At 35.2% G+C, this 23,669-nt stretch overlaps 1 protein-coding gene across 2 annotated transcripts in view; it reads right to left on the reverse strand.

Annotated features, from left to right (window-relative positions):
- Positions 1-23,669, reverse strand: part of LOC106621802 (uncharacterized) — a 100,335-nt gene that overhangs the window by 35,421 nt on the left and 41,245 nt on the right. The window contains exon 2 of one of the 2 annotated variants that reach the window (XM_070108062.1): positions 23,277-23,445. The exons of the other annotated variant lie outside the window; for it this stretch is intronic. Coding sequence (XP_069964163.1) covers positions 23,277-23,339 — 63 coding nt within the window. The 5' untranslated portion in view covers positions 23,340-23,445. The remainder of the gene's footprint in view (positions 1-23,276; positions 23,446-23,669) is intronic. 2 annotated transcript variants of the gene reach the window in all.

The raw sequence follows: 23,669 nt of genomic DNA on the forward strand, positions 1-23,669 counted from the left end.
GGATAATAATGGAATCATTCGTGTAGAATGTAGAGTAGGTAATGCAAATCTTCAATTTAATGAAAAGCACCCTATAATATTAAATAAATCACATTTGCCATCATTAATATTTGAAAATGTTCATGAAATAACCTTGCATAGAGAAAACAAGTGAATGTAATTAATGATTAGAAGATATTATTGGATTGAAGAATTCCATAAAAAAGACAATTCGAACTTGTAGTCGATGCATGCATGGAGGAAAGAAGTTAATGGAATCAATGATTAGAAGAAATTACAGGATTATTGGATTGAAGAATTCCATAAAAAGACAATTTAAACTAGTAGTCGATGCATACGTTACCGCAAAGAAGGAGCAAACCAATTAATGGGAAATCTTCCAGAATTACGAGTATCTATGTCGATTTCATTTACACGGTTCCATGATTCTTGATCCCCGGACAAAATATCCCCGGACAAAATATTCCCCTGACACAATATCCCCGACAATTAATACTACAATAAAAATTTTTGATAACAAACTATTAGTTATAATAATGAATTAACAATTACTTACAAATGTAAGATTGAATTTATTAATAACGTTTTATTACAATAGTTATCAATATAATTATGTGTCGCCATTTGGCGCAATTCAATAATAAAAATTTTAATTTATCAGAGCAACGAATACAAAATTAATTAACACATAAAAACATAATTCACAGATTAAGCATTGTACAACAAAAACATAAATAAATACGTAAATGTATTATCAAGTAAAAGAAAATAATCTTTAATAAATGTTTTTTCACAAAATTATCAACATAATTCAATCGCGTCAAACTTCTTTTCGCACTGGCGGCCTTCGGCCGCACTTCAAAAAAATAACCCTGGTCGGTCCAACACCGGGGTGCTCATAATTCAATCGCGTCAAACTTCTTTCCGCACTGTGTGTGTGGGACATTTTGTCAAGGGGATATTTTGTCCGGGGATATTTTGTCGGGGATATTCTGTCGGGGATATTTTGTCCGAGGATCAAAACGCCTGATACCCATTTACACACGTTGGTATAGACTATGCTGGACCGATTGATATGAAATGTTCAAAAGGAAGAAGACAAAACATTTAGAGGAAACAAAAAAAGCTATTCATTTAGAAGCCGTAGGTGATTTACCCAGAGAACTTAGAAGAATGAGAAACTGCAGGTTCGACAGCGAACATTTGTTAAATTTCGATCGGGGAAACAAGATCACATTGAGCAGGGGCATCTGTAGTAAAAATTTTTTTTAAAGTGGGCGTGGTCAAGCCGCTAGCAGGTTTAATGTGCATATCTCCTAAACTGCTAAAAGCTATAATAACAAAATTCACTGGAAGCAAATGTTTTTAGCACCTCTATCGACAGTGTGAAAATGGGTAAAATAGGGTGAATTTTACCTAGCCCCATGTAACTTTTATCAAGATTTTCGAACATTCGTCTGACTTTACTCCATACGATTAGTGATGGTATGTGAGGTGCCTTAATAAAACAGTCGGAGCATTTTATTTGTCTGTGGCATGTTAGTAGTATGTGTATTTTTTATATATAAAATTGCTTCAAAATATGTTCTCGAGTATAGCTGAGCAATGTCAAAATTAATATATTTCTCTATCCCCAATATATATATGATTTCCGTTTTTCCACCTGACTTTACACCGTTCCGGTTGATCAACGTGATATTTTAACGAAATTAAGTGGAAAAGACTTCTTAAAAATTATGTGGTTTGACGCTGAATTAGAATGAAATCAGTATATACTAAGTCTAAACCTAACACCTTCATATATTGAATTCCGATTCTCTGGTAGACGTTTGCCACATAAGCCTATAATATAATTTTTAGCCACTTTGATAGAGTTAAATCACACATCACTTCAAGCAATAAAACGGAGACTAAGTTTATGTCCTTTTTTTAGAAAATACCAAATTTTATTGTAATTAAATCACTATTTAATTTAATAATGCATGTTTAATACTTTCTCAACATTTTTTTAATATAAGATTTGAAAGAATTTCCTGGCCTTTGTATCTATCTCCAACATATTTATGTAAAAAATTAAAACTTCCGTTTGGCGAAATCGGTCCACGAATTTTCCAGCTCACATATACTACTTATGGTAGAATTTTTTTCATTTTTTCAATTTGGACAGTTTTTTTTTTTAAATAACGTGGTATATCGCTGCATATGAATGAAATTGGTCTAGACCTTTGTTTAAACCTTATAACCCTAATATACTGATTTCCGCTCCTTTGGTCGAACCGCAACCTCATTTACCCCACATATTAAATCTAACCACTTTGGTTCAGTTTATATCACATATATTATGTTTGAGTTAAATAGCTTCTTTTTATTAAAGTTAACATTTCGGAGAAAAAATGTATATTGACACTAAATAATGTAAATATATGATCAATAACATAAGTTAATAAGATATCAAATAATAATCGAATAATGAATGTTGAATTATTTCGCAATATTTTTATACTTTCGGAACATGTTGCAACAGAGTATAGTTTTGTTAACCAAACGGTTGTTTGTATCACCTAAAACTAATCGAGATAGATATAGATTTCTATATACATATATTTCTTCTAATATTTGGTGATAATCAGTGGATAGGTATATTTTCTCAGCCTTCATGTTGAACTTATTATAAAATATACCAGACCACAATGTAAACAAGTTTCTTAGAGTGCTGGACTTTGTATAGAGCAAAAATATCTTTTTAGAAAAAATCGCATGAAATAAATATTAGTAGTGTAGTATCAAAAGGGCTAACGACCCTTTATATGTGGTTATAGATAAACTGCGACCCCATCGGTTTATATGCTACTGTTTATTATTTCAGTTTTACGTCACATTTTAATATGAAGGTCAGAGGTGAACTGTATACTCAAGAAAATTACATTTTTTACCCAGCGCCGTTGGCAACTTATGAAAGGTTTACATATTAAGACAGAAAGAATAAAATATACATACCTGTTTTACATATGTGTAATGCTTAATTACGTGTAAGTTTTTGTTAATTTAGCCTTCATGAGCAGACCCTTCACAATAGGTACTGTTTTAAAAGTGTTAGACAAAAGCAATTTACGGAGGGATTTTCCGAGTACTTAATTCCAATACAATGAAATAAACTACTAATTTCTAAAATATAAATATAACTAAATATTATGTATTTTATGCTAGTGAATATCTAAGAAATATATAGGTATACAAAAGAACGTACCTAGAATCCAACTTTTTACACCCGGACGGACTGAATTATATAAGTACTATCCATAAGTATTTTATACATTAATTCATTTATTATTAATTAATTATGCCTAGATTAAGTAGAAAATCTGTATTACTAAGTCTTCGTCAGAATAGAAGACGTATGAGAGTTCTTCGTGCAAACTCTTTATATAGAGATAGTGAGCAGTCACAAAATACTGTAAGTTACGCTAATCGTAGGTTAGATTCTGATGTACGTCTGTCCAAACAAATTATCAATACAAATCAATATAGAACCAGGCGGGAAAATCTCGAGGTACGGTCTTTTGAACAAAATTTAAATACTGTTCAACATAGGGCAAGACGTCTAAGTCCCCAAATACGCTCTGAAGAGCAAAGCCGAAATACTCGGGGACATAGATTTCGGCGAAAAAATCTCGAGGTTCGATCTGTTAAGCAAGTTTTAAATACTGTTCAACATAGAACAAGGCTGCAAGATCCACAAATTCGCTCTGAGGAGCAAATAAGAAATACTCGAGGTAATAGATCTCGGCGTGAAGACCCCGAGGTTCGATCTGTTGAGCAAGTAGTAAATACTGTTCAACATAGAACAAGGCGACAAGATCCCCAAGTTTGCTCTGAAGAGCAAATAAGAAATACTCGAGGTCAAGATCTCGTCTAGAAAATCCCGAGGTACGATATGTTGAGCGAGTCTTAAATACTGTTCAACATAGAACAAGTCGGCAAGATCCACAAATTCGCTCTGAAGAGCAAATAAGAAATACTCGAGGTCATAGATCTCGGCGCGAAAACCCCGAGGTACGATATGTTGAGCATGTTTTGAATACTGTTCATCATAGATCAAGGCGGCAAGATCCACTAATTCGCTCTGAAGAGCAAATAAGAAATACTCGAGGTCATAGATCTCGCCGAGAAAATCCCGAGGTTCGATCTGTTGAGCAAGTTGCAAATACTGTTCAACATAGAACAAGGCGGCAAGATCCCCAAATTCGCTATGAAGAGCAAATAAGAAATACTCGAGGTCATAGATCTCGTCAAGAAAATCCTGAGGTACGATATGTTGAGCACGTTTTAAATACTGTTCAACATAGAACAAGGCGACAAGATCCCCAAATTCGCTCTGAGGAGCAAATAAGAAATACTCGAGGTAATAGATCTCGGCGTGAAGACCCCGAGGTTCGATCTGTTGAGCAAGTAGTAAATACTGTTCAACATAGAACAAGGCGACAAGATCCCCAAGTTTGCTCTGAAGAGCAAATAAGAAATACTCGAGGTCAAGATCTCGTCTAGAAAATCCCGAGGTACGATATGTTGAGCGAGTCTTAAATACTGTTCAACATAGAACAAGTCGGCAAGATCCACAAATTCGCTCTGAAGAGCAAATAAGAAATACTCGAGGTCATAGATCTCGGCGCGAAAACCCCGAGGTACGATATGTTGAGCATGTTTTGAATACTGTTCATCATAGATCAAGGCGGCAAGATCCACTAATTCGCTCTGAAGAGCAAATAAGAAATACTCGAGGTCATAGATCTCGCCGAGAAAATCCCGAGGTTCGATCTGTTGAGCAAGTTGCAAATACTGTTCAACATAGAACAAGGCGGCAAGATCCCCAAATTCGCTATGAAGAGCAAATAAGAAATACTCGAGATCATAGATCTCGTCGAGAAATACCTTATGATGAACAAAGTAGGAACACTAGGAATCATAAAGAACTTCGCGCAAGAAATTCCGAGAGAAACACAACGTCGACAGCTTAGTAAGAGGGGTATGAGGGAAGAAATTTTGAATCAGAGACGTCTAAGACAAAGTCAAGTTAGCCTTCGAAGAGATAACCCACTCAATAGGCAAATTGAAAACCAAAGGCAGTCCCAACGAATCCGATTAACGAGAGAAAATAATGTTATAATAGTAGCAATTTAACAGAATTCAAAAACATTTATTTCCAAAGTATAAATAAGGACCCTACTGAAATATGTATTTGCTGCGGCGGCTTATGGTTTTCACACCAAGTTCGCAAATTAAATTTCGAAACTATTGCGCAAGGTTACCCGAATGCTGCATCCGCCTTCTTTTTAATGCTAAAATTTCCTTCAGAACATGGAAATTACAATTTTTGTGCTACTAGCAAAAATGCGATTGCTAAAAAGAACTTTCCAAAAAAATTGTTTAGCTAACGGTCTAGATTTTTCTTGTTTGTGAGATTTAACCCCAATTGAAGAACGTCTTATAATGCCTAGATTGCTTTTTATGACAATCCGTCCGTTAGAATATCAAGGTCAGAGTTTGCTCAAAGGTGCTGTTGTTAATATACCAATTTCTGTTAACAATATTGTGACATCTCTACCAAGGTCCTTTGATGAGGCTCATGTTACACAAATTCACTTAAGAACGCGTTTAGAATACAATCATGATTACATGATCGATACCATACGCCCCGCAAAGATTATGGAAGCTTTGCAGTTCTTAATGAATACCCCTCTGTATCGTGAGCACAATATACATATTAATGAAAACTGGATTTCAGAATTTAATAACCAAGAAGAAGTTCCGTTTGTTGCATCTGCAGAGGATTCCCGATTGGTTCAATCTTTTCATGCGGCACAAAGTTCTCATGATAATCCCTCAGGTAATAATATTCCCACGGGTCTTTTACCTTCAGAGCACCATCCAGGCGGTCAAGAAACTCTTTTGGACAATATTCCTGTAGAAAACTTAGACTATAATCGTTTAGTTATAGCGCCAGGTGAAGGACAAAGACCAATTGGCATAATTTAAGATAATAATTCAGAAGAGTTGTCATTTGAAACATTATACGTTGGGCAGAAACGTACATGGTCTGAAAAATATAGCAAGATAATACGTTCTGAAATTCGCCGTTTTGACAGAAGAGCGAGTACCATTCCAAAGTTGTTCTATGATTACAAAAAATTAGAACTGCTACAAATTAAGAGCATTACATCCATTTGTCTAAGAAAGTTTTCAGGTCGCAACCGAGTTACGGCCCAAAATCTATTAAACGAAAACTTGATTCAACACGATGATGGTTACAAGGTTTTAAAAGGCGTTAGATCCTTACCTGCGCGCTGGGAAACTGAGAAGAAAAAGGCAATCGCTATAATTCGCCAATTTGGGCTTCCAACCTGTTTTTATCACTTTATCAGCTGCAGAATCTCAGTGGGTTGAGCGTTTGGTCATCCTCTCTAAAACTGTTGATTCTAAAGATATTTCAGAAGAGGAAGCCATTAGTTTAACAACCCAAGATAGATATCTCTTAATTCGGTCAGACGAGATTACTTGTGCTAGATATTTTGACTACCGCTATCGACAAATTCTTAAGCTTTTTAAGGATAACGCCGCCTTTTGGTGAGCACTTTGTCACAAATTTCTACTGAAGAGTGGAGTTTTAGTGGAGAGGTTACCCGCATGTCTTGTACATGGCATGTACTGGCTTATTAATGCTCCCAGGATCAACCTTCAATATTCTTAGACATTCCTTGATGGCATTAGTTATATTGACAATTATATTTCTACAGATGGTTCGGTTAGCCACTTAGGAAATTATTGGGGTTATCAAAAGCATAACCACAGTCGGTTTTGTACTAAGGAAATAAGAGGACAACAGTTTTGTCGTTTTGGTATACCATATCCACAAATGCCTTCAACGCAAATACTGTTACCTCTTACAGAAACAAGTCAAAATTCAGAAAGACACAAGGAAAACTTTTTTGATTTTGAACACTTCCTGTCTGATAGTAGAATAAATATGTCTTTTGATGACTATTTGTTAGCCCTTAGGTCAAGTTTAACAAAACCCAAAATTTTTCTAAAAAGAAAATTACAGGATCGTTTTATAAACGCTTATAATCCTCTGATTTTGGAACTCCATAGAGCAAATATGGATATCCAATATTTACTGGATGCATATGCTTGCTGTTCATATGGTATTCGTCTGACTTTACTCCATTTGATTGGTGATGGTATGTGAGGTACCTTAATGAAACAGTGGGAGCATTTTATTAGTCTGTGGCATGTTAGTAGTATGTGGTATTGGAAAAAATTCATAAAATCGGGTCAATACTACCCTCAAATTCCATATACTAATTATAATGCTTTTCGTTATTCTAACCAGTTTTATGCCGAATAAGTCGGTCAGTGAGTATTAATATTTTTTTTTGATATATAAAATTGCTTCAAAATATGTTCTCGAGTATAGCTGAGCAATGTCAAAATTAATATATTTCTCTATACCCAATATATATATGATTTCCGTCCTTCCACCTGACTTTACACCGTTCCGGTTGATCAACTTGATATTTTAACGAAATTAAGTGGAAAAGATTTCTTAAAAATTATGTGGTTTGACGCTGAATTAGAATGAAATTAGTATATACTAAGTCTAAACCTCGCACCTTCATATAATTAATTCCGATTCTCTGGTGATAATCAGTGGATAGGTATATTTTCTCAGCCATCATGTTGAACTTATTATAAAATATACCAGTCAACAATGCTAAAAAAGTTTCTTAGAGTTCTGGACTTTGTATAGAGCAAAAATATCTTTTTAGAAAAAATCGCATGAAATAAATATTAGTAGTGTAGTATCAAAAGGGCTAACGACCCTTTATATGTGGTTATAGATAAACTGCGACCCCATCGGTTTAAATGCTACAGTCTATTATTTCAGTTTTACGTCACATTTTAATATGAAGGTCATGAGGTGAACTGTAAACTCAAGAAAATTACATTTTTTACCTAGCGCCGTTGGCAGCTTATGAAAGGTTTAGATATAAGGACTGAAAGAAGAAAATCTCCATACGTGCTCTACATATGTGTATTTTTAATTTAGCCTTCATGGGTAGACCCTTCAAAAAAGGTACCATAGATCCCCCTGTTTTAGAAAGCGTTTAACAAAAGCAATTTACGGAGGGATTTTCCGAGCACTTAATTTCAATACAATGTATTATTATGTTAGTGAATAGCTAAGTAATATATAGGTATACAAAAGTACCTAAGCTGTACCAACATGTTGCAAGATTATAATAAATATCAGTACACTGTGTTTGTAGTTTCAGTTTCTAGATGTCTTTACCACAAAGTGCTTTATTCAAACTAATTTTAGTGTATTAGTTATATAGTGGTTAAAGTATAGTATAGTAGCAAATAAGATATACTCGAGGTCATAGGACTCGGCGTGAAGACCCCGAGGTTCGATCTGTTGAGCAAGTTGCAAATACTGTTCAACATAGAACAAGGCGGCAAGATCCCCAAATGCGATCTAAAGAGCAAATAAGAGATACTCGAGGTCATAGGTGTCGGCGTGAAGACCCCGAGATTCGATCTGTTGAGCAAGTTGCAAATACCGTACAACATAGAACAAGGCGGTAAGATCCACTAATTCGCTCTGAAGAGCAAATAAGAAATACTCGAGGTCATAGATCTCGTCGAGAAAATCCTGAGGTATGTTATGACGAACAAAGTAGGAACACTAGGGATCATAGAGAACTTCGCTCAAGAAATCCTGAGTATAGGAATTTCGGGCGCATTCGTGATCAAATGCAAAAGGAACATGCAAGAAGAAATCCTGAAATAAGGCGAGAGAAGCGTGATAGAAACACAACGTCGACAGCTTAGTAGGAAGGGGATGAGGGAAGAAATTTTGAATCAGAGACGTCTTAGACAAAGTCAAGTTCGCTTTCGTAGAGATAACCCGCTCAATAGGCAAATTGAAAACCAAAGGCAGTCCCAACGAATCCGATCAACGAGAGAAAATAATGTTATTGAAACTGATAAAAGTGGCAATTTAACAGATTTCAAAAACATTTATTTCCAAACTATAAATAAGGGCCCTACTGAAATATGTATTTGCTGCGGCGGCTTATGGTTTTCACACCAAGTCGCACATTAAATTTCGAAAATATTGCGCAAGGTCACCCGTATGCTGCATCCGCTTTCTTTTTAATGCAAAAATTTCCTTCAGAAAATGGAAATTACAATTTTTGTGCTGGTCAGAGTTTGCTCAAAGGTGCTGTTGTTAATATACCAATTTCTGTTAACAATATTGTGACATCTCTACCAAGGTCCTTTGATGAGGCTCATGTTACACAAATTCACTTAAGAACGCGTTTGGAATACAATCATGATTACATGATCGATACCATACGCCCCGCAAAAATTATGGAAGCTTTGCAGTTCTTAGTGAATACCCCTCTGTATCGTGAGCACAATATACATATTAATGAAAACTGGATTTCAGAATTTAATAACCAAGAAGAAGTTCCGTTTGTTGCATCTGCAGAGGATTCCCGATTGGTTCAATCTTTTCATGCGGCACAAAGTTCTCATGATAATCCCTCAGGTAATAATATTCCCACGGGTCTTTTACCTTCAGAGCTACATCTAGGCGGTCAAGAAACTCTTTTGGACAATATTCCTGTAGAAAACTTAGACTATAATCGTTTAGTTATAGCGCCAGGTGAAGGACAAAGACCAATTGGCATAATTTAAGATAATAATTCAGAAGAGTTGTCATTTGGAACAATATACGTTGGGCAGAAACGTACATAGTCTGAAAAATATAGCAAGATAATACGTTCTGAAATTCGCCGTTTTGACAGAAGAGCGTGTACCATTCCAAAGTTGTTCTATGATTACAAAAAATTAGAACTGCTACAAATTAAGAGCATTACATCCATTTGTCTATGAAAGTTTTCAGGTCGCAACCGAGTTACGGCCCAAAATCTATTAAACGAAAACTTGATTCAACACGATGATGGTTACAAGGTTTTAAAAGGCGTTAGATCCTTACCTGCGCGCTGGGAAACTGAGAAGAAAAAGGCAATCGCTATAATTCGCCAATTTGGGCTTCCAACCTTCTTTATCACTTTATCGGCTGCAGAATCTCAGTGGGTTGAGCTTTTGGTCATCCTCTCTAAAACTGTTGATTCTAAAGATATTTCAGAAGAGGAAGCCATTAGTTTAACAACCCAAGATAGATATCTCTTAATTCGGTCAGACGAGATTACTTGTGCTAGATATTTTGACTACCGCTATCGACAAATTCTTAAGCTTTTTAAGGATAACGCCGACTTTTGGTGAGCACTTTGTCACAAATTTCTACTGAAGAGTGGAGTTTCAGTGGAGAGGTTACCCGCATGTATTGTACATGGCATGTACTGGCTTATTAATGCTCCCAGGATCAACCTTCAGTATTCCTAGACATTCCCTGATGTTCGGTTACCCACTTAGGAAATTATTGGGGTTATCAAAAGCATAACCACAGTCGGTTTTGTACTAAGGAAATAAGAGGACAACAGTTTTGTCGTTATGGTATACCATATCCACAAATGCCTTCAACGCAAATACTGTTACCTCTTACAGCAACAAGTCAAAATTCAGAAAGACACAAGGAAAACTTTTTCAAAATTCAAAACGTTTTAAATTCAAATATGAATACATAAAATATTTTTAATTTAAACGATTTTGAACACTTCCTGTCTTATAGTAGAATAAATATGTCTTTTGATGACTATTTGTTAGCCCTTAGATCAAATTTATCAAAACCCAAAGTTTTTTCAAATGGAAAATTACAGGATCGTTTTATTAACGCTTATAATCCTCTGGCTTTGGAAATCCATAGAGCAAATATGAATACCCAATATATACTGGATGCATATGCTTGCTGTTTATATATAATTAATTATATTAACAAGTCTAACAGGGGAATTTCTAGGCTCTTAAATGAAGCTATATCAGAGGTAAATGCTGGAAATTATACTGTTAAGCAAAAACTTAAACATATAGGTCACAAATTTATATCAGGCACAGAAATATCTGCACAAGAAGCAGTATATTGCTGCATTGGGCTTCATCTTTCGGAGGCAAGTAATGCAGAAATATTTATAAATCCCTCTCGACCTGAGAAACTTGTTCGAATGGTAAAACCTAGAGCGGAACTTTAGAACCTTCCTTCAGGTTCGACTTAAATATTTGTAGCCGGTATTGTAGACCGTTACGTTCAAAGATCCGATCAGTTAGAACTCTTTGTTTAGCTGATCTTGCTTCCAGGTATAAATATTTTAAATCTAGTAGAAGAACACAAGACAGTGATCATGAAGAAGAAGAGAATGAAGACGATAATTTATGAGAAAGCGGGGTTGTCATGCCTCTTAAAGACGGTAGTGGTTTTGTTAAAAAACGTACCAAACCTTGTATAATTCGGTATAGAAGGTTTAACCCAGATTTGGCCAGAGTTGAGTATTTTCGCGAAATGGTAATGCTTTACTGTCCTTGGCGGAATTAACAGCAAGATCTCACTGAAAACGATAATGAGCAGACTTGCATAACACATCGTATTCTAATTGAGGAAAATCAAAGAAAATATGATGTTTTTGAGCAAAGAGAACTTGAAAAAGTTCTAGAAAGTCTTTATAATGAAATATACTTAGAGGAAGGTGCTCAAAATGAACTACCTATAGTGGAAAATGAGTTCAGAGTGTTGGCACTTCCAGAAATAAACCCAAATATAAATTTGCTGGACTTGTATGGTGAAAATTCAACAGATAATGGCACTGAATCTGATTGCAATATAAGACTTATTTAACTACTCTCTTTAATTCCACTTGAGGAATTATTTTCTTTAGTTCAAAGTCTAAATTCTAAGCAAAGAACCTATTTGCCACATTTGATGCACCAGCTAAAAACAAATCGCCCATTTTCTGAGTTCATTGGCGGCGGTGCAGGTGTAGGAAAGAGTCGTTTGATATCTGCAATATATCTCTTAACCATCGTTACAATTCTACACCTGGATCCAATCTAAAACAGTTGAATAGAGAGTTAAGGCCACTTAGCAACGACAGAGTTAATTCATTGTATTCCAGACTTATCGATTTAAAATTAATCCTAATTGATGAAATATCGATGGCAGGTGCTCGTATATTTAGCTCTGTTGATGCGAGATTAAAACAAATTTTCAAAACAGGCTTGAGATAGGTGGATATTCTCTCCTAATACCAATGTATGCATCAGCACTTAAGTTGATTCTCCTTTGTGGGAGTTATTTAAATACTTTGAATTGACAGAAATAATGAGACACCGGGAGGATCAGGCCTTTGCAATTGCATTCAACCATATGGCATCTGGTACTATGACAAATGAGGACATATCACTCATTGAAACTCGAGTAGTTAATGTCGAAGAAGTTCCCGATGATGCCATACATTTATTTTGGTCCAATGAAGAGACAAATAATTTCAATGTCCTTAAGCTCAGTCGAATCCCAACAGAAGCTATCCTTTCAACTGCAAAAGACTCAGTTAAAGGAATTGGTATAACTGAATATATTTAATATTATATAATATGAATATTTTGGAAAGAGTTTAACTTTTAAAAACTTCTGAAACGCAGCGACTGCCCTATGAATTGACACTAAAAACCTCCGCCAAATATATTATATGATTACAGTGATGATTACAGACATCAATTGAAAAAGTTATAAAATCTTTTCAATATAAAAGAAATGAAAGAAATCAGTCATCAAACAATTGAAAGAAATCAGTTTCCAGTTGTTCCGGCTGAGGGAATAACTATTCATAAAAGTCAGGGTGCCACATATAATAAAGTTGTAGTTCATACTCGACCCAGAATGCCTAGAGCTTCAATATATGTCGCATGTAGGAAATTTTATTCCTCCTTACAAATTTTCTGAATCGGATCCTGTATTTAGGAAACTGAGGGATTGAACACACATATGGCTCTGACAACAAGTTTCAATTTTATGATTTCCCGAACATCAGGACATCAAGTTTTATGCCATAATGTTCAGAGCCTTCACGCTCACATTAATGATATAAAAAGCGACTGTTTGATGTTATCTTCAGATATTTTATGTTTTGTAGAAACTTGGAGTTATCCTTGCGAAAGTTTTGATATACCAGGATTTACTCCAATTATCGAGCTGAGGATAGATATCACGGAAACAAGCAACAGAAATAAACGGGACATTATAATATATGCAAAGCATAGTATTGCTAGCTCTATAGAATCAAAGGCTGTATAGAAAATTTATTCAGGACGCAAAGATTTAGAAGCGGTTTTCTTTAAATGTTTCAATACTAATATTCTGGCTCTATATAGAAATTCAGCTTTCTCTGTCAGACATTTAATTGTAAAACTTCAGGAAGCCCTTACTTCTGAGTTATGCAATCAAAATGTGCTAATTGTTGGAGATTTTTACATTTGTTTAATGTCTACAGAGACTACAATAAGAAATCTGCTCCAAGAAAAAAACTTTAGTTCACTGCTTGGTGCAGAATATGCTACTACACCTGCCGGTACACAAATTGATTGGGCATTTTCAATCATGGATCCTTCCCATGTTAATGCAATTACTTTTGAGACAGTACACAGCTATCATGATAGTATTGGTGTCTCTATTTCGAACTAAAGTTTTCAGACTTAGTGCAATAGTTCTTAATTTTTTTTTCCAAATATAATCTATTAGAATGGTATAGGAATTTTGACAGTAGTTTTTAAGACAATTTTAAGAAAAATGTGTAACTAATCTAATTAATAATTTGTTATTATATAAAACATTATTGTATTATATAAATATTTGAGAGAAATTAAATAGTATAAGGAGAAAAAACATTATGGATATATGTAGAAGAATCTCTATAAAAATGTATGTTAAATATTGTAAATATTATATACAAATTTATATATAATTTTTAAAATTGTTAATATTTATTATTTTTAAACGAAACATGTATAATAATATCGATATAATAAATAAAAAATGTTATTCATTCCCAAAAACGATTTCTTTTCATACTCCTCAATACAGTTGTAATGCATTCTATATAAAATCAATTATAAGCCTATACAATGATTTCTCATGATCTGTGTAAATTCAGTTTACAAATTGCTTTAAATAATTTCACTGTGAATGAAAATAGCTGAGGCAACAGTTCCTACTTCTAGTTATTAAAATATATAAAGAAATCTCAAACGAGTACTTGACTTTGCGAGAGTATAAAATGTTCGGTTACATCGGAACTTAGTCCTTCCCTACTTGTTCTTTTTTGTTTTTCCATCCGGTGGTGGTTTAATTAAAAATGCTTTATTTAAATTAAGTAAAGTTATTAAAATTAATTTTTAATCTCAAATACCGGATTGAAAAACAAAAGAGAAAAATATTAATCCCAACCATATACTTGAGAAGTAAAAAAATCATATGTTTTAGAATTAACATTGCCTTACAACGACTATTGTAGAAGCTGTCAGGAAGTTGAAGAAGAGAAGACTTTAAAACATCTTCTATGCGAATGTAAAGCTCTAAGCAGAAAAAGGATCCCAACTATCGGTCGAAGGTCGACCTTGACGACGTATTGAAAGTTGCTAATATCAAACTATTTATACTGATGAGCTTCATCAGCAGCACAGGTTGGTTCAGAGGTCGATAGAGTGAGGGAATATTAGTCCCGGTGGTATCACAATGGGAATCCTATAGGCCTAGGTGCGTCGTTAGACAGCCACTCTACCTACCTACCTACCTAGAATTAACATATTTTCGCGTTTTCATCCTTCATTCAAATCAAAAAAAAAAATCTTGGAATTAAACAATTCGCAAACCTTATTAATTTTAATATTTGGTATAAGAAAATACGCTCCTATAATTAAATAAAACAAAATATTATAAAACATATTGAGTTTTATTTAAAAGAATAGGAATTGCTTAGGGTTACGAAAATGTAACCGAAATGCTAACACGTTATGATGGGGTATCTAGATAAGCAGTTTAAGATTACTAAAAATCAGTAAGGCTACCAATATTCCAATGGAGACTGCACATTGCTAATGTTTAGCAATTGATGTTTTAATATATTTCGTGTTGCTACAGAGTATAATATTGCAACGGATTTCTCGATAAATCGTCTACCTTGTCATTCACCCTTGAGTTCGATCACTAGATTGTTAAATAAAAGTCCCAATTTATTGGCTATACACTTATCTTTGTTTCTAATTTAAACAACTTAACACATATTACTCGTTAATCGAGTTAACAACTTTTTACTTATATCTTAATTGCTCTTTATACGGCAGCACTCTAACTAGAACTGCCTCAGCTCCGACATCTTATACAGTAGATTGTCAACAAAACTTTGCCAATCAAACATTCTGACAACTAAGAATTTCGCTATCTAGTTGGTTCTAGCAGTTTGTCATCGATTTGTTTTGTTCTGACATTCGTGTTCGCCACACTGCACTCCACCTAAGTCTTATCGTCCCGATTAGTCATACTTGCTGCAAGCCGTTCATTTATTCCTTGGTCTTCCAATAGTCTGATGCGATATACAACGTTTCGTTGAGTCGTTTTATAACCTGATATGATCCTTCCCGATTACACTGTAATTTGGAAGACAGTCCCTCCTTTCGTAGTGGGTTATATAAAACCCTCAGAGTTCATTGCCCTGTCGTATTTTGCATTCATTTTATCGCTCAAAATTTTGGTGCGCTGTCTCATCATAGCATGTATATCCCTCATCTCGTCTTCTAGGATGCTGTTGAATTCCTTAGCATTCCTTCCTCCGTTGGCGTTAATTCCAAACTTCAAATCAATCGTTACTCGAAGATCATTACCAAAAATTACCCTTGCTGAAGTTTGCCATGTTGTTTCATGTACTGAGGGCCGATAAGTCATCCGGAACAACTATATATAGGTATCCCAATATTTTTGATACCTGACTACAACTTTCCTCAAGTAGACTTCAAAAGTTTGACTGATTCGTTCTACCATTCCATCGGACTGTGGATGTAGTGCAGTTGTACGGGTTTTCCGGATACCTAGTTTCTTAGGAATTGCGTATACTTCTCGCCAATTGCTGAAATAGTCTATGAATACCAAAACATATTTGTTTCCTAATTTACTGATAGAAAATGAATCAGCTAAACCCATGTCAATTCGCTCAAACGGCGCACCCGACTTGTACTGCTTCATCTGACCATGACTCCTAGACATCGGCCCTTTAGCAGCAATGCACTCGACACAATTGGCGATCCACTCCGTAACTGATTGACGACAACCAACCCAATAAAATCTTTGTTTTAATTTCTCCAAGGTTTTAGTGATACCCATACGTCCTCCACTTGAACCGTTGTGCAGGTCGTTGAGAACTTTAGGAATTCTTACTTTCGGAACAACCAACAGAGCTCGTGAACTTTGCCCATCTTCGCTTTCCCATACGCGATGCAAGCCAGACACTAACTTCAAACTATTCCATTGTGCCCAATAAGCCTTTGCGACTGGGCTTTCTGCAGCTATTTCTTCTCTCGTTGGACGTTTATTCATCTTCAATCCATGTATTACACATTTTATATGAAGGTAATTTTATTTAACGCAATATCATTCTATACAGGTTGTTATGTACACGAAAATTTGTCCGCTTTCTTATTTTATATCTACGTAAGTGTGAAATGAGTATTAAGTGGTTAGTGTAAAATTTGTTGATTCCTCTATTACAGTTCATCCCAGCTGAGATACAATTTTATTCGAATGGGAATTCACCGTGCTACAACTCCAAAGACGAAGATGTAATTTCTGGTGTTAATAAAATACATTTAAAAATTGTTGGTAAACGTGTGGGCGCTACAAATTTCGTAAGTACCAATTGCGAAACTTTAATGTTTAAATTAGTTTTAATTGTATTTCATTTCCAGTTTAGACTGAGTGTGAAATTAAGTTGTTAGTTGATTTCTACTGATCAACCAATAACAGATCTGAAACTATTTGTGTACAAAGTTTCATAACAATATCTCAATTTTTACTCAAGTTACAGCTTGCACAGACAGACGGGCAGACAGTCACTCGGATTTTAGCTCGTCTCTTTATCCTGATCATTTATATATATGTATATAACCCTATATCTAACTCGATTAGTTTTAGGTGATACAAACAACCGTTAGGTGAACAAAACTTTTATACTCAACAACATGTTGCAAGAGCATAAAAATATTGAGTTATATTTAATAAAATAGGAATTGCTTATGGTAACAAAAATGTAACCGAAACGTTTACACATTATGACGGGGCATCTAGGCAAGCAATTTAAGATTGCTCAAAGTTAGTAATGCTACCAACATTGCCAATGACAATATTGCACATTGCTTATGTTTAGGAATGGATGTCCGAATATATTTCGTGTTGCTACAGACAGAGAATGTAATTAATAGAAAAGGTTCACAGTGCTGCCATTCTCAACTTTTCGTTGGGGAACTGAAAACGATAAGCGTTTTTCACCACAGAAAATTATTAGCTCTGTTTCGCCACATTAGGGCCATCAAAAATAACGGAATTGAACATTTTCGGTGGTAATTGAGAAAAATAATGCTAATTCCGATGTTAAGAAATGTACGTTTGCAGATTTGTCAATTTGCAATATGCAAACAACTCTACATATTTGTAATATATAGATAATCTGTATATGTAATTATATTCATTATCATTCATTAAAAGTTTGTATAACATCTGAAAGGACCAAGCGGTCGAACATATGCTCATACAAGTACATATATATTTATGTGTGCATGTAGACAAATATGTAAAAAACACACGCCCAATGTTTGTAAATTTGTATACATACAACTTTGTATGTAAATATGTATACTCATTGCTTCATGCGAAATCTCCGTTGGCACGGACAACCAATGGCCGAAGCTCAAGTTTTTTGCTTTCATGTCAAAGAGTCACTGTGTCGAAGGACTGAGCATCGTAAATATGTATGTTTATATATGAGCATGCATACGTATTGACGCAGATTTTTGCGAGCCACGAAAAAATATTTTAAAATTGTAAAATATTTTAAATCGACAAAAGCTTTGTTGCCACTTATGGCACTATGCGTGCATTCTTTGTTTTACGGGTTGTCACTTTTCCAGTTTCGAAAGAAATTCAGAAAGTTGTTCAATTTATGATTTTTAGCTTTTGCCTTTGTCGCGAAAAGCAACTTGTAGGTAAAGACATGGTGCTGGTGTCCGTTTTTATCAATGAAGCGAAGTTGCCTGTTGAAAGGACGCTTGCGTTCATTAACGAAAATGTTGTTGTTGTGTGGTTAACTATAAATTTGGGCTTCGGCTCTTTGTCTGCCATATTAACTTCTAATACTGCTTATGCCATTTGAGATCAGTGTTGTTTTTGTACATCAATGTATGTAGTTTTTGCCCGAGACATATTTTCATGCGCCATAGCTGTTACTGAGCGCGGTTGTGTAAAAATTTGCTCCGTAAGTTTGTGCGTTTTTCTGGTCGAATCCAGTTGTCAGAAAAGTATGTATGGAAGAGATAGAGACTATAGTAAGAATTTAGCCTTGGAATCAGCCGATGTTAATATTTTAAAACAAAAACAATCTTTCTATAACTTTTCCTGCATAGAGCAGCAAAACGCAAATCAACTTTTGGCAACATTCACCCTTGAGTTCGATCACTAGATTGTTAAATAAAAGTCCCAATTTATTGGCTATACACTTATCTTTGTTTCTAATTTAAACAACTTAACACATATTACTCGTTAATCGAGTTAACAACTTTTTACTTATATCTTAATTGCTCTTTATACGGCAGCACTCTAACTAGAACTGCCTCAGCTCCGACATCTTATACAGTAGATTGTCAACAAAACTTTGCCAATCAAACATTCTGACAACTAAGAATTTCGCTATCTAGTTGGTTCTAGCAGTTTGTCATCGATTTGTTTTGTTCTGACATTCGTGTTCGCCACACTGCACTCCACCTAAGTCTTATCGTCCCGATTAGTCATACTTGCTGCAAGCCGTTCATTTATTCCTTGGTCTTCCAATAGTCTGATGCGATATACAACGTATCGTTGAGTCGTTTTATAACCTGATATGATCCTTCCCGATTACACTGTAATTTGGAAGACAGTCCCTCCTTTCGTAGTGGGTTATATAAAACCCTCAGAGTTCATTGCCCTGTCGTATTTTGCATTCATTTTATCGCTCAAAATTTTGGTGCGCTGTCTCACCATAGCATGTATATCCCTCATCTCGTCTTCTAGGATGCTGTTGAATTCCTTAGCATTCCTTCCTCCGTTGGCGTTAATTCCAAACTTCAAATCAATCGTTACTCGAAGATCATTACCAAAAATTACCCTTGCTGAAGTTTGCCATGTTGTTTCATGTACTGAGGGCCGATAAGTCATCCGGAACAACTATATATAGGTATCCCAATATTTTTGATACCTGACTACAACTTTCCTCAAGTAGACTTCAAAAGTTTGACTGATTCGTTCTACCATTCCATCGGACTGTGGATGTAGTGCAGTTGTACGGGTTTTCCGGATACCTAGTTTCTTAGGAATTGCGTATACTTCTCGCCAATTGCTGAAATAGTCTATGAATACCAAAACATATTTGTTTCCTAATTTACTGATAGAAAATGAATCAGCTAAACCCATGTCAATTCGCTCAAACGGCGCACCCGACTTGTACTGCTTCATCTGACCATGACTCCTAGACATCGGCCCTTTAGCAGCAATGCACTCGACACAATTGGCGATCCACTCCGTAACTGATTGACGACAACCAACCCAATAAAATCTTTGTTTTAATTTCTCCAAGGTTTTAGTGATACCCATACGTCCTCCGTGGTAGTTGTAATAAAAGGCATATTTAGCTCTGTCCCTACTGACGAAGGGGGCATGGTGTTAGATCGGTGTACAATATTTTAAATAAGAATAAGGCCCACAGCTAATGCACCGAGTAGAGATCGCATTCGATGCGCCGGCCATAAAGTCGAAAAACTCAGTGCACCCTATGAACAGAAGAATTACCGTCGAAGAGCCCCTAAAACGTAAGGGTCCGGTGCAGTGCACTAATTGTCAAGAATTTGGGCACACGATGTCTTATTGTAAGCTACTGTCGGTTCGCGTAATTTGCGGCGATGCTCATAGCACTTCAGAATGCTTGCATGCCAAAAAGACACCAAAATCAAAAAATGCGGTAATTGCTGGGAAAACCATACTGCAAATTACAGGGGCTGTAAGATGTACACGCACATTATGAAACCAAAAGTAGTGCGTAACCCCGCACATGTAAACTATAAGAAATCTCAATTTCCTAGCCGCAACACCAGCTATGTTACTAGTACTCAACCAAGTAAAATGACATCAAATAGACCAAACGCTTTCTATGCTGAAGCATTAAGGATAGATGTACAAATGCCACATTTTAGTGGTAAGCAATTTTATTACGGGAATGTTGTAAAAGATGGTCCACAGGCTAATAGTAATTCGACCTCAATCGATAACCTGTATGTTCGAGGAGATGATGAAAACTCAAAATATGCTTCTGCAAGTTTTACTTAGTAAAAAATTAACCAACTGAAAATATGTTACTGGAACGCGAATGGGCTATCCCAATATAAGCTCGAAGGTGAACAATTTTTGTGAGCAGAAGATATCGACATACTTCTGGTCTCGGAAACATACTTGCAAAATAAAAACTGCTTTAGAATCAAAGGCTACTACACCTATGATACTAAGCATCCAAGTAGAAGGGCATGCGGTGGTAGCACCATTATTGTGAAGAAAAATGTGAGGCGTTCCCCAATGTCGGAATTTAAAGAAGAATTTATCCAAACCCCAACTATAAACATATTCGATTCAAATATCGCAATTTCATCTGTTTACTACCCCCCAGACACAAAATTAAACTAGTCAGGTTTCAAACGTTTTTTACTTCGCTTGGCCAAAGATTTATTGCAGCTGGTGACTAAACGCTAAACATACCTTTTGGGGGTCTAGGCTCATTAGCCCTAAAGGTAGGCAGGCCGCTTTTAAAAGCCTTGAGGTAAAAAAGTTGGCAGAGCCAGATTGCATTACAGGCTTAATGATAATTAATTTACCTACTTGTGCTATAAGAATTTTACAATTCATTTTTAACGGAATGTTAAGAATTGGTTACTTCCCACCATCTGTGAAGATTTCTACAATTGTTATGATTCCCAAGCCGGAAAAGACGCTAGTCAAATAACATCATATAGACCTATTAGCTTGCTAACAACATCATCGAAAGTGTTAGAAAAAATTATTTTCGAAGTTAGCTCTGTTTTCCATGAGCGACAAATAACCCCTGAACATCAGTTTGGATTTCGAGCTAACACGGTACTATTGACAGGTACACAGAATCGTCACTATCATTAGATCGGCTTTTAAAAAGAAGCAGTGCTGTTCAGTTTTTTTTATTGACATATACCTGGCATTCGATAAGGTTTAGCACGGCGGGCTGATATGCAAAATAATTCGACTGCTACCCTAGAACACACACAAACTTCTTAAAAGCTAACTAATAGAACTTTTAAGGTCAGATTAAAGGACGAAGTACCCTCAACAAAAAAAATCTCTGCAGGTGTCCTCCAAGGAAGCATATATATATAATTTATACATCAGAGCTGCCCACAAATCCTAACACTTACATTTCAACATATGCTGATGACACCGTATTTATAAGCGTCAACAAGGATCCGAACACAACTGCAGTCGCACTACGATTTAGAAAAATGATTAATGGAGGGGAGAATAAAAGTTAATCCATCTAGGTGTGCTCATTTATCCTTCACACTCGAAGACAAGAATGCCCACAAATAAAAATAAATAACATTACTTTCCCTGTCGAGAATCACTTCAGTTACCTAGGAGTTCATCTGGACCGGCGTCTAACATGGTCCCGTCATTTAGAGGCCAAATTAGCGGCCATTAAGCTTAAATCCGCTCAAATGCATTGGATTATTGGTCCTAATTCAGCGATAGATCTTGAACACAAGGTTCTTCTCTACAAGTGCATTAAAAATCCAATATGGACCTATGGCATTCAGCTTTGGGGCAGTGCTTCCATGTCTAATGTTCATAAATTGCAAGGAAGACAGTCTAGGCTTGTCTGTGATCCATTGTATATTCGTAACGAAAAGATCTAACCATTCCTCCAATTAATGAAGAAATTAAAAAATACGCCATCAAATACGTCGGTTAGCTAACGACTCATTCAAACACCCTAGCAAGGGACTTGCTTCTATTCGAAGGCCATCAGAGGTTAAAACGAAGTTCCACATTGTATATTGTATGATTTGAATACATTAAAGTTGGCACGCTGGTGCTAACTATAATTCTTAAAACTAGTCTTCAGATTTGAATATATTATTGGAAATTCCTTAAGGAAAGATTTAACAAAAAAAGAGAGAAAAAGCAAAATAAAATATTTACATGTGTACGCATATACTTATGTATATACGTTTGTGTATCCATTATTTATGTGGCAATGTCATATAAATACATATTGTACATATTGTAACGGATTTCTCAATAAATCGTCTACATTGTAACTTACTCTTGAATTCGAATAAATATAAGTCCTAATTTTATGGCAATACACTTATCGTTATTTCTAATTCCAACAACTTAACTCTTATTGCTCGTTATTCAAGCTTACAACTTCTTGCATATGTCTCAACAGCTCCTAACACGACAACACTCTAATTAGAACTGTGTTTGCTGCACAGTCTGGAAGCCCTTATATATTAAATATTTAACAAAATTTCGCTACTAGAACATTTTGGCAACTACGAATTCGCTTTCTAGTTCCTTCTGGCTGTTTATCGTCGAATTGATTTTGTTCTATCCTCCGAGTTCGTCACAATATTTATTGATATGAATATGATTTTGCGAATTTTTATGAATGCATGCAAAACTGATGACATTTGAAATAAATAATGTAATTTCCAAAGTACTATATTTAGTCAATTTGGAAATTTAATGAGTTTGTTTAGTTTTTACATAATATACTTACCTAATAAATATTTTGTATTATAATTGTTACTAATTGAGATTAAATTTATTACAACATAAATAAACATATACACATCTTTTATCACGTTAATCTTATATAGTCAAATGTATGTTCGGATGTATGTGAATGTACGCACTCAGAAATTCAAATCATGATTTTATCACTTACCAATACCAGTGAACGTATATCATAGAGAAGGTTCACAGTGCGGCCATTAGCAAAATATTTCATGCTTCGCAGGGGAACTGAAAAAGATGAGCGTGTTTCACTACATTTGGAAGGGGTACTTAAAACGATGAGCGTGTTTTACCAAATGTCCACAATTAACATCAGGGGACTGAAAAATAGCAGAATTGAGCATTTTCAATGTTAATTGAGAAAAATAATTCTAATTTCAATGTTAAGAAATGTACGCTTACAGATTCGTATATTTACAATGCGCAAACAACTTTGGATATAATTTGAAGATATTCTTCCAATACAGGGTGGCTAACGAATCGTGCTACAAAATTAAACCGTAATAAGTTCCTTTTTAGTCAATGCATTACATTCAATTCTGTT

This window comes from Bactrocera oleae, chromosome 4, assembly GCF_042242935.1.
Source record: "Bactrocera oleae isolate idBacOlea1 chromosome 4, idBacOlea1, whole genome shotgun sequence".
Classification (NCBI taxonomy): Eukaryota; Metazoa; Arthropoda; class Insecta; order Diptera; family Tephritidae; genus Bactrocera; species Bactrocera oleae.